General features: G+C 39.1%; 1 protein-coding gene across 2 annotated transcripts in view; it reads left to right on the top strand.

Annotated features, from left to right (window-relative positions):
• Nucleotides 1–15353, top strand: part of arhgdig (Rho GDP dissociation inhibitor (GDI) gamma) — a 33221-nt gene that overhangs the window by 15028 nt on the left and 2840 nt on the right. For both annotated transcript variants that reach the window (XM_085784715.1, XM_085784713.1), the window contains exons 2-5: nucleotides 1475–1648; nucleotides 2582–2665; nucleotides 10965–11041; nucleotides 13989–14052. In XM_085784715.1, the coding sequence (XP_085640841.1) occupies nucleotides 1480–1648; nucleotides 2582–2665; nucleotides 10965–11041; nucleotides 13989–14052 (394 nt within the window). In that variant the 5' untranslated portion in view covers nucleotides 1475–1479. The remainder of the gene's footprint in view (nucleotides 1–1474; nucleotides 1649–2581; nucleotides 2666–10964; nucleotides 11042–13988; nucleotides 14053–15353) is intronic.

The raw sequence follows: 15353 nt of genomic DNA on the forward strand, positions 1-15353 counted from the left end.
CTTTCTACCTCTGGTATAAATGTTGATATAGTGACAGTTTTTCAAAAGTTGTAACCACAGTTGATCCAAGTTATTCCAACTATTCAAGTCTGCACATATTCACTTTTCGGCGGTGCAGATGAGGGGGATGTCCTAAAATTAAATTTCAGCTTGCAGAACACATATTATCACATTATAGAAAACTCAATATTGAATCAAAATCCCTGATGAAATCAAATCCCGGATTGGCTGGAGGTGGCCTACATAGAGTTATATATCTTATCCCAGACAGTAAGCAATCTCCTCTGTGCTGGTTGAGTTTTCAGTCTGAAATGTAACAGAAATATATTACTTCTGATGAGCTCTGCTGAAAATGTTTCCTGCTTTAAATGCTGCTTGCCTCATCAGACAGATGTCATCATCTACTATTTCATTTATAGTTTTCATATAAAGTTATAATGCCATAAAGTGCCCATGTGTCCTCCCTGTTTTGAGACAGGTGACAACCAAATAAACAACAATTTATTCTAATGGCCACCAACCAAGGTTATTTCTATTGCAAGAAGGTCTAAGGATAGGATACAACTGTCTGGCTATAGCGGGTCTACCTTTTTGAAGGTTATGATGAAACATTTTTGTTAAAATTGTTTTGAACACCTCATTTTACGGGAGGTGTATTTGATGGTGATGTTGAACTGTGGTGCTTTTGGAAGGTGTTTGTTTTATTTACCCCCCCTTGATTAAAATGGTTAGAAGAAGGGGAGGTAAAAGTAATTGTTAGCTTACAGTATTTAATGGATAAAGAGCTGAAAGAACTAGTAATATTTACTGTACACTGTTAAAAAGTGTAAGTTAAAGTAATGTTGTAGCCTACATAGAACTAGCCTATATTTAAATAAGAGGAAGCTAACTAGAAACAATAATGGATAAAAAGGTGAAAGAGTTTGACAGTGGTTAAACAATTGACAATAATAAGTAAAAGATATGCTAAATAAGTCACAACATGATTGAAAGTTAATATGAATAATGTCTGTCTAGCCTCTACCTGGTCTTTTTACTAAACTTAACCAACTCCTTTCATCATTGCCTAAGCCCAACGAGTGCAAAATCTTTTGTGGAAACAAATACGGAATTGTCGGAAAGGCAGGATGATTAAAAAAAGAAAAAAATACCGTCAGTCCGACCATAGGAGGCAAAAATTGTTGGAATGATGGGACGCTTGATAGAAAATTAAGTGTTGCCATTTAGACAATTAGAGGCCTATGTCGGACTGGTGGTTGCCCCCCAATTATCCAAATGGTAGGCTATACAATTAGCTAACAGTCTTTTCCCAGTTGAATTTCCAGTGAATGAACAGGCAGATTAATATTAAAGGTGTTTTTAGTGAAACTAAGTGTGTGGCTACAGCAGACAGAAAACACAGGTCTAGAGAAGCATTTAAAACTGCAACATGGAGGGGTTTATATTTAATAGTCTGCTCCCTTTTCTCTGGAAGGTCTGATGGCTGACAAGAAGGATTTGCCCATTGAGGAGGAAGAGGATGAGAGAAACCTCAACTACAATCCTCCGGCTCTGAAGTCTTTGCAAGAGATTCAGGAACTGGATAAAGATGACGAGAGTCTGGTCAAGTACAAGCAGACCCTGCTGGGGACGGCTCCAGTGACAGCAGGTTTGTGTGTGTGTATTGTGTGTGTGTGTGTGTATGTGTGGTTATTGATTACCTGAGGTGACAGATGGGCCGGTGATTCACAGTGGTTCCCATTGTTACTGCAACTTTAATAATAGCATTCACTCAATATAACGACTTGGTATATAGTTCCTTGGAGTCATCAACTTCTGATCAAACACACACACACACACACACACACACACACACACACAGGAGCAGACCTGCTTGCCTCAGCACCTCTAATCCAGCAGCCCGGCCATGACAGCTGATATCAGTAGAATAGCTCTGCTGTAACTCTACACCACCACATCTACAGCTTTTCATACAGCAAATACAGTGGGAAAAGCAGAGAGGGGACGATTTATCACTATACAGAGGGATTTTATCTTTTAATGTGTCAGTCCTGAATACTACACACTACTATACCCCCACAACATTACAGTAATTTATACCTGGACACTTTACATGTACACGGTCTAAACTTTTTGTATCGTTATACCCACTATGTGCAACCCCAGGTATGGAATGAGGATTTATTTATTCACCTAATTGCCCATCAGCTTAAGCTGCAGTTTGCAAACAGTGCTAGACAGCAACAAGCGTTAGCATGAAAACAAACTAAACTCTCTCAAACATGTGTATTTTTAGCTCAAAACACAAGTGTTCATATGTACAGCTTCACAAAACTGCTATGGCTATAGATTTGGATTTCTATATCGAATAGGTGATGAACCTAGGTGATCTACACCTCCTGTACAATACCACTGTGATAAACGGTTGGTTTTTGAAGCCAATATTCACCTCCTATGTACTCTTAATATTTTTCTCTTTCCAATTTTGAAATTTTCTTTATGTTCATACTTCATTTATTTTGTGTATTGATGTGTGTGAAGATGAAGGTGTTGCAGAACAAATGTTTTTTGTATTTTCCAGACATCTCTGGACCTAATGTCTGCGTAACCAGGTTGACTCTGCTGTGCGATGACGCTCCTGGACCAATCACCATGGACCTGTCAGGTACGCAACACTTCCCTATCATCACTCTAGCCAGCATTTTCTTTTGTTGTGGATGTGGTGAGGTGCTGCTGTACTCTCTCTCATACTGATATGCTCTGGAGCAAGGCATCCCACCCCACTGTGCTGCAGTTTATGTGCAGAAAGACTGCAGTGGGTGTGTCCATGCTTGAGAGAGGAGAGACAGCTAAATGTTTGCTTAGTGGGCAGTATTGACATTTTCCCCTGGGTGCAGGCGGGAGCGACAGGCGGGGAAGGGGAAATGAGGGGGTCTGTAAGTTTATGTATGTGCATGTGTGTGAGTCTGCAGCACATGGTAATCAGGTGTCTGCAAAGAGATTATGTCATTACCTACAGGGGACAAAGTTGAGAAAAATGTCAATCTGTGTGTGTGTGTGTGTGTGTGTGTGTGTAGGTTTACCCGTCACCGACGTTTATCAGCTGATTTGGCTGCATGCATGGTTTGCTTTGATTCATCCTTGTCTGAGGATTTTCCTGCTTGTCACACACAGAATTATACATTCCCACTGTATGCACACTCACACTCAAAAAGACTCAATCACAGAGCGCTAAGACTAATAACAGAGGTCACCTGGTTGCTAGGCAATGCCGACTTCATACAATGCCGTTTGCTCTGAGAGATAGAAACTTCCTTGCAGGCTTTAATTTGGTTTCAGAGTGTATTAGGAGAGGACACTGTAGAAATATCATTTTTCAAATTTGTTCTCAGTTATACAGGATACAGGAAATGAAAGGCAGATGGGAAATCACTTGAGAGATCTGGCGCTGGGCTTAGGCACAAATTAATACTGATCATAGGCTACACCTGAAGTCCAGTTTACTCTTCTTGAGGAGTACTACTACTCAGTCTGTGGAAGTGGTTGCATGTCCTCTGTGGCTCTGGACGAGCTGTGTCATGTCTGATGATGTCAAAGTGATGTCATCACAGTTGTCTCAGCAAAGGGCTGAGACTTGAATTTCTTAACAGGGAGCCTGCATTGCATTGATAACTGCAGGTGTAGCGTTTAAGAATCGCTGTTGTTAACCAGGCAGGGAGGGTCGAATGAAAAACACTACATGAACATAACGTTTGGTCACCAGCCAGGGCAATAAGCACTTAAGTGACACAACACAATAACCCCTTTTTTTCCCAAGCTGTCTACTGTTGAAAAGACTATGCCAACGTAGAGAGCAATACTGGAGGCAGGTTATTTTGTATTTAGTTTAGCAGGCAAGTGTTCATGTCAAGTAAATGATGTAAATTATTCCAGTACCCCACACCCTCTGTGCGGAGATCTGGGCAGCCATCAACCTCTATCAGAACTAATACTGTGAAACTGCAGATAACAATAGTTTATAAAAATGTCACTGCCAGTTAATCAGCCAAACCATAGAGTGATTAATAAGGCAACCAAACTGATCGGTCTACATCTAATGTAGCCTCGCGTCATCAGGCTCTTCATACAGAGAGGAGAAGAAGCCTGGTATCCGTTCACTCTGAATTTTGTCTGGATTCTGATCCGGAATTCACCAAATTCACCAAAGTAAAAAGTGTTTACCAAAATAAAATATACAGTAACTTGTAATCCAGTTAAATACAATACAAGAAAAAGGTTAATGGCTGGGGATTTTCTTGTAAATTATATTCTTAGCTTGGTGCTTTTATTTTGACGGAAAGGCCTGTCCCTCTCACCCTGGTTCCGGTTGCTTTGACCAAAGCCACTAAACGGCCCCAGACTACATCTAATGTGGAATTTTACAGACTAACCACTGGCCATGTGACAATGTGTTCAACTCCTCCCATTGGCTGTTGAGCTCGTCACAACTGTTTTGTGTTACATCAGTCACGAGGCGCTCACTGCTGATTCGCAACTACCTTGTTTCCTCAAATAGTACCACAGGACTTCATTTACCTCATCTGCAGAAACTAACAGGCCTTTATTTGAGGTTGTGTAAATACACACCCACTGTAACATTTTCAAATTAAAAGCCCTTCAAAACTTTAGCAGACATAAGTACCCTTTTTTTCGTTATAGTCCTTTTGCTACCATGCCCAGTGCAGTAAGTGTATTGTCTCATTTCTAATTGTTTGCATTTCTGATTTGACCGACCCACCGATGTGGCAGCCCACCAGGATTTTACTGGTTTTAGCTCAGAGATTATTTTCCATTAAATAATACTGACATTTATAAATAAGTGTTTTTGCATAACTGTCCAACTGGTGCTATCCATGGTACTGAAAGCAAACTACGTACTCTTCTAGGAGCTTGCGAGATCCCTGGTGGGCTCATATGTTTTATCTCGATTTGTGAGGAATGACCATTTGTGAAACATGATGCTGCTACAGTATGAGTCTACACGTAACCGCTGCTTGAAAAATGCTTGAGTGATACAGACCGCTGATGATTAGATTGGGAATGCTAAAGCTTTTGGGAGAGTAATGTGATGTTTTGTATTGTCTGACTTCCAGTGTTAGTGTCTGCTCCTCCTGCTTCCTTAACAGACAGAGCCCTGATCGCAGCACAGGAAATGCTCTGTGACACTGGCCAATGGTTTAGATTTATTTGATTTAAATGTAATGTCACAGGCAAATTGTGTTTCCATCCAGTTGTTGAAAATACTGAAACACTTATGCGTATTTTCCCTGAGAAAACAGCTCAAATAATGACTGGATTTATTTGGTTTAATTGGGAATGATCATGTGTGTGAGTGTTGTAGAGAGAAAAAAGAGAAATAGCTTCATGTTGTGTGAGAGAAAAGCATCTCCATCATAAATCTGTAGAGTAAGCAGCAGTGTAATAATCACTCTTGCTGGTGTATCACTTTACAGTCAGATAGCCGAGCCGGCACCAGACTGGATGTGAAATGGACTTTCCATTGGTGGCTGAATGCATTAGAGACCTCATTATATATTATAGGCAGTGTTGGGAGGGTTACTTTTAAAATGTATTCCCCTACAGATTACTGATTATATGTCCTAAAATGTAATCTGTAATGTATTTGGATTACTCAAGTGAAGTAATGTATTCTGAATACTTACTGGATTACTATTAGCTTACTTCAAAATCGTCTACCTGAGCGCCTTTAACTGGGACACTGAGTTTGCTTTCTAGAATGATTTCATGTTCTTATAGGCTACCGTGGCTCCTTTAAACCATGCTCATTATAAATATCATGACAGTAAACAGTTTTTCAAAACTTTATTTTGTGTTGTGGGTGGTCACAGAAACATCATATTAAACAGCCATCTCGAATTTATATTTACTGCAGCAAAAAATGTATTTGGAATTGAATGATTGTTTTATTTGGCCAGATGTTGGGCGGCCTGTTTAATAGGACTGGTCTTCAGTTTATAATGTAAATTGTTTTCCTCTTCGGCATTTCATATAAGCATGCATTTGTGCATATATTTACTCAATTAGGTTTCAGTAAACACATTCAGGAACTCCAGTCACAGATTTGATAAATGAGAATCTATCCCAAAACCTTGAGGTTAAAGGATAATTTCAGTTTATTTGGTTTTATTCTTTTAAACTGGGCCCTCGTTCCTATTCCATCCCAGCAATGTTTACAGATAGTTACAGAGATTTGAGAGTAGAATAGGCTTTTCAAAAGTTGTCTCAAAAAGCTAAATGCCATGACATTTATTAATTCATCAATTTATTTATCTTTCCAGGAATCAAAAGTGGCATGTTTTGACAGTGAACTTTGATGCAGTGGGTAAAGGTTATAGGGTTAGGGGGCTCAGTCCTTTTTACATGGAGCTACCAGACCTGTAGCAAACACTGTCACCACTATTAGCTACAGTGGCACATTTTCCATTTTCCAATCGTCCAATTGTATGTCCCGGGTCCAGGTCATGTTTGATTCACTATTGGGGATTATTTGTGTATACAGTTTGTTTACAGGCTCTGATCGTGTGACCTTTGCCTCCCAAGTCTAGACTCTGGCGAGTGCATTTTATTTATGACCAATATAAATGATAGGCAAACCACAAAAATATGACAGCAAGCGGTCTGTCATCAACTCTCTTGCTGCAGTTTCCTGTAATTCACAATCCTCTTTTACTGAGTGGCACAAAGTGGACCTGGTTAATCTCTAAATAAGAAATAGGCACAATGTGCAAGAGGGGACCTTCACTCATTAATCATTCTATGCCCTGTAGCATGTAAGCAGGAATGTGAATGGAAGAAACCTTTGTGTATCTTTAACTTAAGCACAGTCAGCCAGTGAAAACACAGCCTGCCAGGATCATTTTTTTTCTCTGGATTATTCACTGCAAAATTACAGAATTTGATGGGTTTGAATAATTGAATTGATCGAATGAGATATTAAATTATGAGATTCATTCAGTCAATTTACTGGACACATTCTCCTCCTCATTTTGAGACTTAATTTCTGTGTTAGATGTCCTTTATTACATCCCTTCCGTCTTATCAGCACCTCTTTAATGTTACGAGAGCGCAGGCCCTTTGCTATTGGACTTTAGGTCATTTTGCTTTCAGGTTAATCCTCCACAGGAACTGACACTATTCCAGCTTTTACTGCTGCCAGTGTTTCGACCGCTGGCCTCAATGTTTACTGTGATATGAAAAATGTTTTTTTTATCAGGCGACAGTGGCAGCACAAAAACAACTTGTACTTCTGTGTCTGTGTGGATACAGCAATAAGATGACCCCTGCCAAATGTGAAAAAAGAAAGAAAAAAAGAAAACTAGAAACAAAACAGTGACCTAGTTTGGCTTGTGTGTGAATGGTACACATCAAAATTGTAACGTTTTACTACAAAATATTTGCTGTAAAGCATTTTTATTAATGTGAGGCAATTTCACAACAATAGCACAATGAAATGAGTTCACATAATATCAAAGATTTATCTTCATCTTGAGCCATATTCGATTTTTGAAATCTATTTCTCAGCTAATAAGGTACAGTACAACCATATTTCTAAGCTGTAGAGTTTAACACTGCACATATAAATATATATATCCAATACTCTGCCAAATCACACTACACAAAGCGATATCCTTGACAGTGACTTTTCAGTGCTCTGGTGTCCTAAATGCGAGCAGCACCGGCTTTGTTAAACTTTCATGCTCCCAGGGTTGTTTTGCTGAGCACGCTACACGCTGCTGCTACACATTAACTCACTCACACTGAGCAGCCTCATCTTTACCTCACTGTGTGACTGGCTTATTCTGGGTTGCGTGTCCAGAGTTATGTCAGTAATATGTGATCACGGTCAGGATATTTCATTTGTGAAATTCAAATAATGATGGAGGGGATCTATTGAAAGTGAAATTAATTGAAAAGACTGGCAAAACTGGGAGACTTTCCTCTGTCCCCTTCGCTGTGTTAGCAGCACAGGAAACCTCCCTAATGTGCAAGAAAAGAAGAAAGAGGAAGAGGATTAATGTTTTGACTACAGGCCAATTTCTAATCTTTCTCATGGCCTAATTTAATGAGGGCTGTCTCTCCTAAACCTATTTGCAAAAGTCTTGATAAATAGGTTCACTTTGTTTTTTATCTATCATCACTCCACAACTGCAGCACTGAAGGTTCAGCTTCCCATCTGACACTAAATTAAACTCATCATCAGACTGCTCTGTCTGATCCTGACTCCCACAGTCTGATGAAGTATTCAGATCATTTATATAAAGTAGAATATCAACTATATAGTCCAGTACAAGTAAACATCATGCATTAAAAATTGTTTACATAAAAATGATTATGATTAAAAGTACACTGATGTATCAGAGTCCTTATTGTACAGAAAGGTCCTGTAGCTATAGAGAGTTCAGTTATCATACTGGATTGGTATGACTGTCACTAATATGTAGGCTGCAGTTTTGGCTAAAGCCCTGGCTGTGGACAGTGATGTCAGCTGGACCAACTGTTTTAATGTCCACTAAAATATCTGTTGTTTGTTTGTCCAGCAGTTCATTACAGTTTTATACCTACTCCCATCAGCCTCTGCTTTAATTTATGTTTAATGCTAAATGCTAAAGCAAATGTACTGTAGGCCTATCATGCTAACAGGCTAAGTGTTTCTATTGAATAACATGATGAGCTATGCTGACCTTAGCATAGCGATGTTTGAATTTAAAACCAAGGCACACCCGTGTCTGTAGCTTGGTCCAGCCTCACAGAGCCACATGTAGCTACAGTATCTATCTGATGCTTTGTGTATATTGTTACGGTCAAGGTGGAGCTTTTAGTGATCGCATACTGTTGAGTTTAATCTACAATAATAGGCTATCACATTTTATGATCTGATGATGTATTTTGAATAATTGCTTAGTTTTATTCTGAAAGGCAACTGTAGCTGGCGGATTAATGTAGTGAGGTAGTTTTCCCTGTAGCACAAAGCTCATGTGATATCTCTCTGCTTTACTCTATTTCAAAAGAGAGAGAGAAAAAAATCAACCCATGAAAAATATTATACCTATTATGTCTCTCATTTTATTTAGTTTATTTTAAAGTGAGTTCTGCTGAGACAAAACATGAAACAGTACAAACCTGATAAATACTGAATTAACTTGCAGTGACAGGTTTTAATGAAAAAAACAAACATATTTAAGATGGTGTAAGGGGGATTTTCAGTTCACTTGCTCTCTAATATTTCTTGCTCCAGTACAATGTTTCCCAAACGTGAGCTTCAGAGCATCAGTGTGTGGATCTGCCTGCACGCGCATCCTTGCGTGCGTACTTGCACGAGTACATACCCATGTGTGTGTGTGTGTGTGTGTGTGTGTGTCTTAGGAGAACAGGTAGACAGCTCTCCACACTGACCTATTTTCTCTGTCAGACGCTCCCCAGGGAGGCCAGCATCTTTTCTCTCCTCTACGTCTCCAGAGACAGGAGGAAAAAAGGACGGGGAGAGGAAGTGGAAGGAGGAGAGGGGAGAGTTAGTAGTGGGAGATATATCGAATGGAATGAGACATAGACACAGATGGAGCAGTGAAAAATCTCTAAATGTCAGCTACTGAGGAACAGCTTTATTAGTTCGATGACATACACTTTTGATTTTATCTAATGGGGAATTTAGAGCCTTTTATGTGGTGATGGTATACGGCTCCAAATCACAAGAGGACGTGTAGAATTTCAGTCAAAACACGACAGTCAACATAAGCAGTGTTAAGAGATTTTCAAATGCAATATGCTGTTTGTTGGAGGCTTTTATGTGAAGTGCCTAAATGTGCCACAAGCACATATATATTTAATATGGGTAACACCAGTGGGAATCAAACCTCTAACACCAAACACGGCATTTCTGAGCGGGTGTTGTACTGCCTGCACTGTGTGTGTGTGTGTGTGTGTGTGTGTGTGTGTGTGTGTGTGTGTGTGTGCATATCTTATCTGTTGGTCACTTTCTTTCTTTTTCTATCTGTCCTCTTCCTCTCTCTCCCTCTCTTCCTCCTCACATCACTGCTGTCTGTTTTTATTCATCCCGTTTCCTCTATCTCTCCTTCATCTCCTCGCTCCCTCTGTCCATTAGGAAGCACTCAGGACTGATGGTTGGGTTTAAATTGAGATATAAAGTGATTAGGCGGTGGATGCATTTCTGATTGCTATGTGCTTTTACAATGGCCCAGGATGCTTTTTTCCTCTTGATATGAACCCATTCAACTCCACAGCATGGCAAAGACGATTTTATATTGCAAAGAAGCCATTCTGTGTTACCAGTAACACTAAATCCCCAGTGTGTGTGTGTGTGTGTGTGTGTGTGTGTGTGTGTGTGTGTGTGTGTGTGTGTCGGAGTTCTGCTGAAGGCATCACACCTTCAAGTATGACATCCATCCATCTAAACGAGCCAAATCCCTGATTTAATTTTATATTTCAGTCATTTTTAGCCACAATTATCATATCATACACCACTAAGCAAACAAGCTGTGCTGCACCTTTTCAACAGCTACCATATTAAACCTAAAGATGACGATATCTTTTTAAAAATGTAACAGCCTACTAATAATAAATCTTGGCCTACTGTTTGTTATGTGGAGATTCAATAAATTAGAAAGTCATGAAAAAAACAACTACTAATAACTCTTAAAAATGTCCAATAGAAGTAGAAATATGTTTTTTCAACTATGTACAATATGGATTTGTGCTTTTTTTCTATTTTTTTTTTTAGTATGCCTGCCACTGAAATCAGCAGCAGTGTGATCATACAATGAGTCATTCTGCATGTTGTTATCATCATGAGCCGCACACGTCTGCAGAGATGCGGTCACAGGTGATGTCATGTGTCATGTTGACCTTGAGTAAAGTGTAACTGTTGTTTTATTTTTGTGTGTGCTCAGGAGACCTGAACGCTCTGAAGGAGAAGAACTTCTCCTTACAGGAAGGAGCCAAATACAGACTAAAGATACACTTCAAGGTAAGAAGAGATGCAGTCACAGAGCTGTGTTAAGGGTGGAGAGATTTATTGTGAAGGATTATTGTGTGTGTATGTGGACGTGAATGAACAAACAGACAATCAGGTATTTACTGTAGCTAAGTGGTGTAGAGATAAAAGGGGGAATGAGACCGTGCTGAGTAAGCTTCCATGTACTATACAATTAAACCACAATATCAAACGAGACCATTATCATATTTGATGAGTCTTTTTAGTGCTGTTTCATCTTAAAGTGCCAGTAATCATCAATGCAAGAGAAGCAACTTAAGGTCAATACATCTGTCTCTCAAGTCTGGCAATGATTTTCTTTACATTTCTAAAATTACAAAGTCATTAGGCTGCTTTTAAGTTTCATTGGCATTTTTGACTCCATTGGCAGCAGCTATCAGTCAGTCAGCTGCTCACCCCCTAAGTTCAGACTCAAGTATCTCAGACCCCTGTAGGTTGACGTGTTGAAATATCTTATGAAGTGTCGCATGTATTGCCACTATACTTCATACAGCCACACATGGTGCCCAGAGGGGAAGAATGTGATAATCACACTCTAGTCTTGTTAGCTGCCTCCTACCAAAAGCGTTTGTTGCCCTATGTGCTTCCTTTTTGCCCAAATGGCTCACCAGGTAACTGCCCTTTGTCCCTCCACTTCACCTTTGTGATGGCAAAACTCTGTCCCAAAACTGACAACACATTCAAAATGTTCCATTATCCTCTCATGCCATTGTCCCCAGCCTAGCATGGCCTTTTTATGTCTTTCTCTTTCTTCATCTCTCTCCCACATCATCATTTTCTCATCACCCTGTTTCCCTTCCTTCCTTTCTCTGTCACAAATAAACCACTTAACTCTCATGTAAACACATCACCGCTTTTTTCCCAAGATGCACCCTCATATATCCAATAAATAAACACAGTCAGTGGGGAATGACATAGGCTATTTTTGAAAGGATATTCAGACATACTGAGTGTGCCAATGAGGCCAGAAAGGATGTTTATGTGACAATGATATTGTTAAGAACCCATAAATATTTCTACATTTGTCTAATTAGCCACTGGAATTAGAAAAATACAACAACAATATCCACCCGGAATGCAAACTGCATCACCAGTGGCCAGTGTTTTCTACTTTAGAGGTGCTTCGGGTTATAATGTCCTTGAGAACTTAATGATTTAGTAGTGGCTGTAATTCTTGTATATCTCTAACATTCAATGGAGATAGGCTACTTCAACACAGCTCATCTACATCTGATAATGGGAAATATTTTTGTACTGGATATGACGTTAACATCTCTGTGAAAACTGCAAAAAATACAATTTGAACAGATTGGGGTGGAGATAGAGAGATGGAGGGAGGGAGAGAGAGAGGCTGATACACAGCAAAAGACCACAGGCTGGGTTTGAACCTGCCACATCAGGTCAAGGACTAAAAGCCCAATTAGCTCTGACTCCACCAGGGTCACAAACAGACTGTCTTTGTTGTTTTGATTCTGACGGAGCTCACAGCCCTGGTCCAGGATCTGTGATAGTTTGGCCTGTATTATACTTCAACACCAGGCCATAACAGATTTTTTATAAGAAGCAGGTCTTCATTTTGAACTGTGTATAATTGGTTGTAGTGATCCTGTTAATGCTGACTTCTGTCTCTTATCAGCATATCTTATGTTTAGTTGTTCCTCTGCTTCCTTTAGTAACAATGATGCATGCAGTGAAAGTAACATGGCATTAGAGGCGGGTCTCAGTGCATTGGAAGCAGCAGCCAGGAAACCAAAGTGCAACACAGCACACCACTGACCGGTGATGGATCATCGGTCAGTCATTTAATGAGCCAGTCAACAACATTTACAGGGCCCAAAAATAAGCAAGTGACGACCAATCTCCTCCATAAAATACAGACTGTTTTTTGAAATGAAGAGACTGTATAGCTGTGAGTGTTTGTGTTCATGTCTGTGAGTCGACTGGAGGCAGTCCTCCGAGGACTTGGCCCTGAAGGGAAGGGGAGATGTGCTGAGAATGACCTAATGACTCAGAGGCAGCAGCACACTGCTCTGCTGTGAGGACACCTGCTGGACAAAGAGCTTCACTACCATCAGCTTAGCCCTACTGTTTCGCAGACATTTGATTTACTTCCATCACCCTATTTTTTTTATTATTTTAATTTTTTTTGTCATTTCTTCCCACCTAATTGCAACTTATATGTTAACAAATGAATGTTTCAGTTTCACAAGTTCTGTGAGCTATACATACAGTGATATATGTATGTGGATATTTGTAATGCAATCTATGCTTGCTATATATATTCTACATGGTGAGGGACAACACCCTGCTAGGAATAAATGTTCAACTTCAATAAAAGAAACATGAACATATTTTATGTGGGGTTTCAGTGGAGTAAGAGCCACTGTCAACACAACCATAGAAACAGAGCAGAGGTCTTAGAAAAAAAGTAATGATTTAAAAAAATATGTTTGTTCCCAAGTATCAAGCTACAAATATGATGTTAATCATGTTTTAGGTGTTAAAAGCAGTCAAATAAAAAGGTTAATTAGGGTTAATCAGAAGACATAAACTTACTTTGTGTGTGAATTGATACAATGATTTTGTAATGGCTGTCTTTTCCTCAATATGTGGTGTTTGTAAACAACAAACAAATGAAATGTGTTGTTCATTTCTGGATACCTTGTTATCTGTAATTGAAAAATGTATTCACTTATTCAGTTATTGAATTTATAATTAGGGCTGATACTGTCGGCTGGCTTGAACCTTTCTTTTATGTGGAGCTTCTAAAATGTGTCTGTGTGGGTTTACCTTGCCTGCTCCAATTTCCTCCCACTTACAGTCACCTAGACTGTGAACCGGAGAATGGAAAATTGTCTGTAAAGTGTGATTTTGTAAAACATCCATGCCAAGATTTGATGAAACTGAGTGTGTCCTGCAGGTGAAAAGAGAAATCGTCGCTGGCTTGAGGTACCATCATGTGACCTACAGGAAAGGAATGAGAGGTAAGTTCTCTCATTTAATATAGGCTACCATTTGAGATCAAGAGTTACGCCTACCCTGATTAATCATCGACATCTTTGGCATTTACTGCATGAGCTGCCCATAAGTTTTTAGAAATGTTTTATCACCTACAATTTAACCATTTATACCTCAAAATATGCCATTTATCCTGCAGATGAGTGCACATTTAGCTTCTGTGTCTTATACCTTTCAACAGGAAAGTGTATATGAACCTCAATAAATCCCTGCCTATATTCATCTGTTCCTCAATAAATGACAGTTGGGCAATCAAGGAGTAAAAATGTCTTTGTTGAATTAAGACAGGTTTATGAAGCAGAAGAAACTTATGAGAAGCAGAAATAACCAGTGAGTGGAGAGGACTAAGTAAAACAATAATAAAAACCTCAACAGTAACAAAAGTATTAAAAAATAAGAATGTAGTGATCAGCTAAAACGGGAACATCTGGAAGTTAAGTGTGGTAGTTGGTTGTTGCAGCATTCCTTAGTCTCTGAGACAATCTCAGCTGCTGTTGGCAACGAGCCTCATTAAAACAATCGAAATCGAAACATAGCAATAACACTGGCACTGAAAGTTTTTACTACTCTGCTACTGTGAGGGGAAAAAAAAGAAAAACTGGAAAAATGCTGTTTGCAAGGTTGATTAACTTGGAATATCTCAGCCATTTATCATAATTAGGCCCCTCATCAAACCTAAAGTGGGCTACTCTTTAAGAATAAATTATATAAACACCATCTGAATTAAATAAATAAAACTGATTTCAACGCCATTGCTGCAGAGCTGCAGTAATTGTAGCAATTGTAAATATATATAGTATATACTCACACACACTGTATCCATCCATGCAGATGTGGCCCCAGGTTACTGACAGTGTTGGGGAGACTTAAACTAGTTGAACTACATAGCTTAACTACAATTTGAAGTAACTTGCTAGTAGTTTAACTACATTCATATTTTGTGCTTTATCCAGTATTTCAACTATTTTTGGGGTAATTTTTTGTAGTTTAACTACTCAATTTACAAACTACTATTTTGGCCAATAACATGAAATATTTTTTTTTATTATAAAAAAAAAAGAGACCTATATGATATACATTTTATTTTATCATTATTGTGTTCCAGAACTCTCTTTGAAAAAAGCCAACGCTGCCTCTGATTAGCTGGCCCTGGCGTTCCTGTCATGGTTTTAAACATTGTTGTTCGAGACGCACCAATCTAGAATATGTCTACCTCTTTGTATTTTTTATTACATTTTTTGTTGACTGATTTACATTTCTGATTTAC

The sequence above is a fragment of the Trachurus japonicus genome, chromosome 8 (genome assembly GCF_045865225.1).
Source record: "Trachurus japonicus isolate A0001 chromosome 8, Traja_1.0".
Taxonomy (NCBI): Eukaryota; Metazoa; Chordata; class Actinopteri; order Carangiformes; family Carangidae; genus Trachurus; species Trachurus japonicus.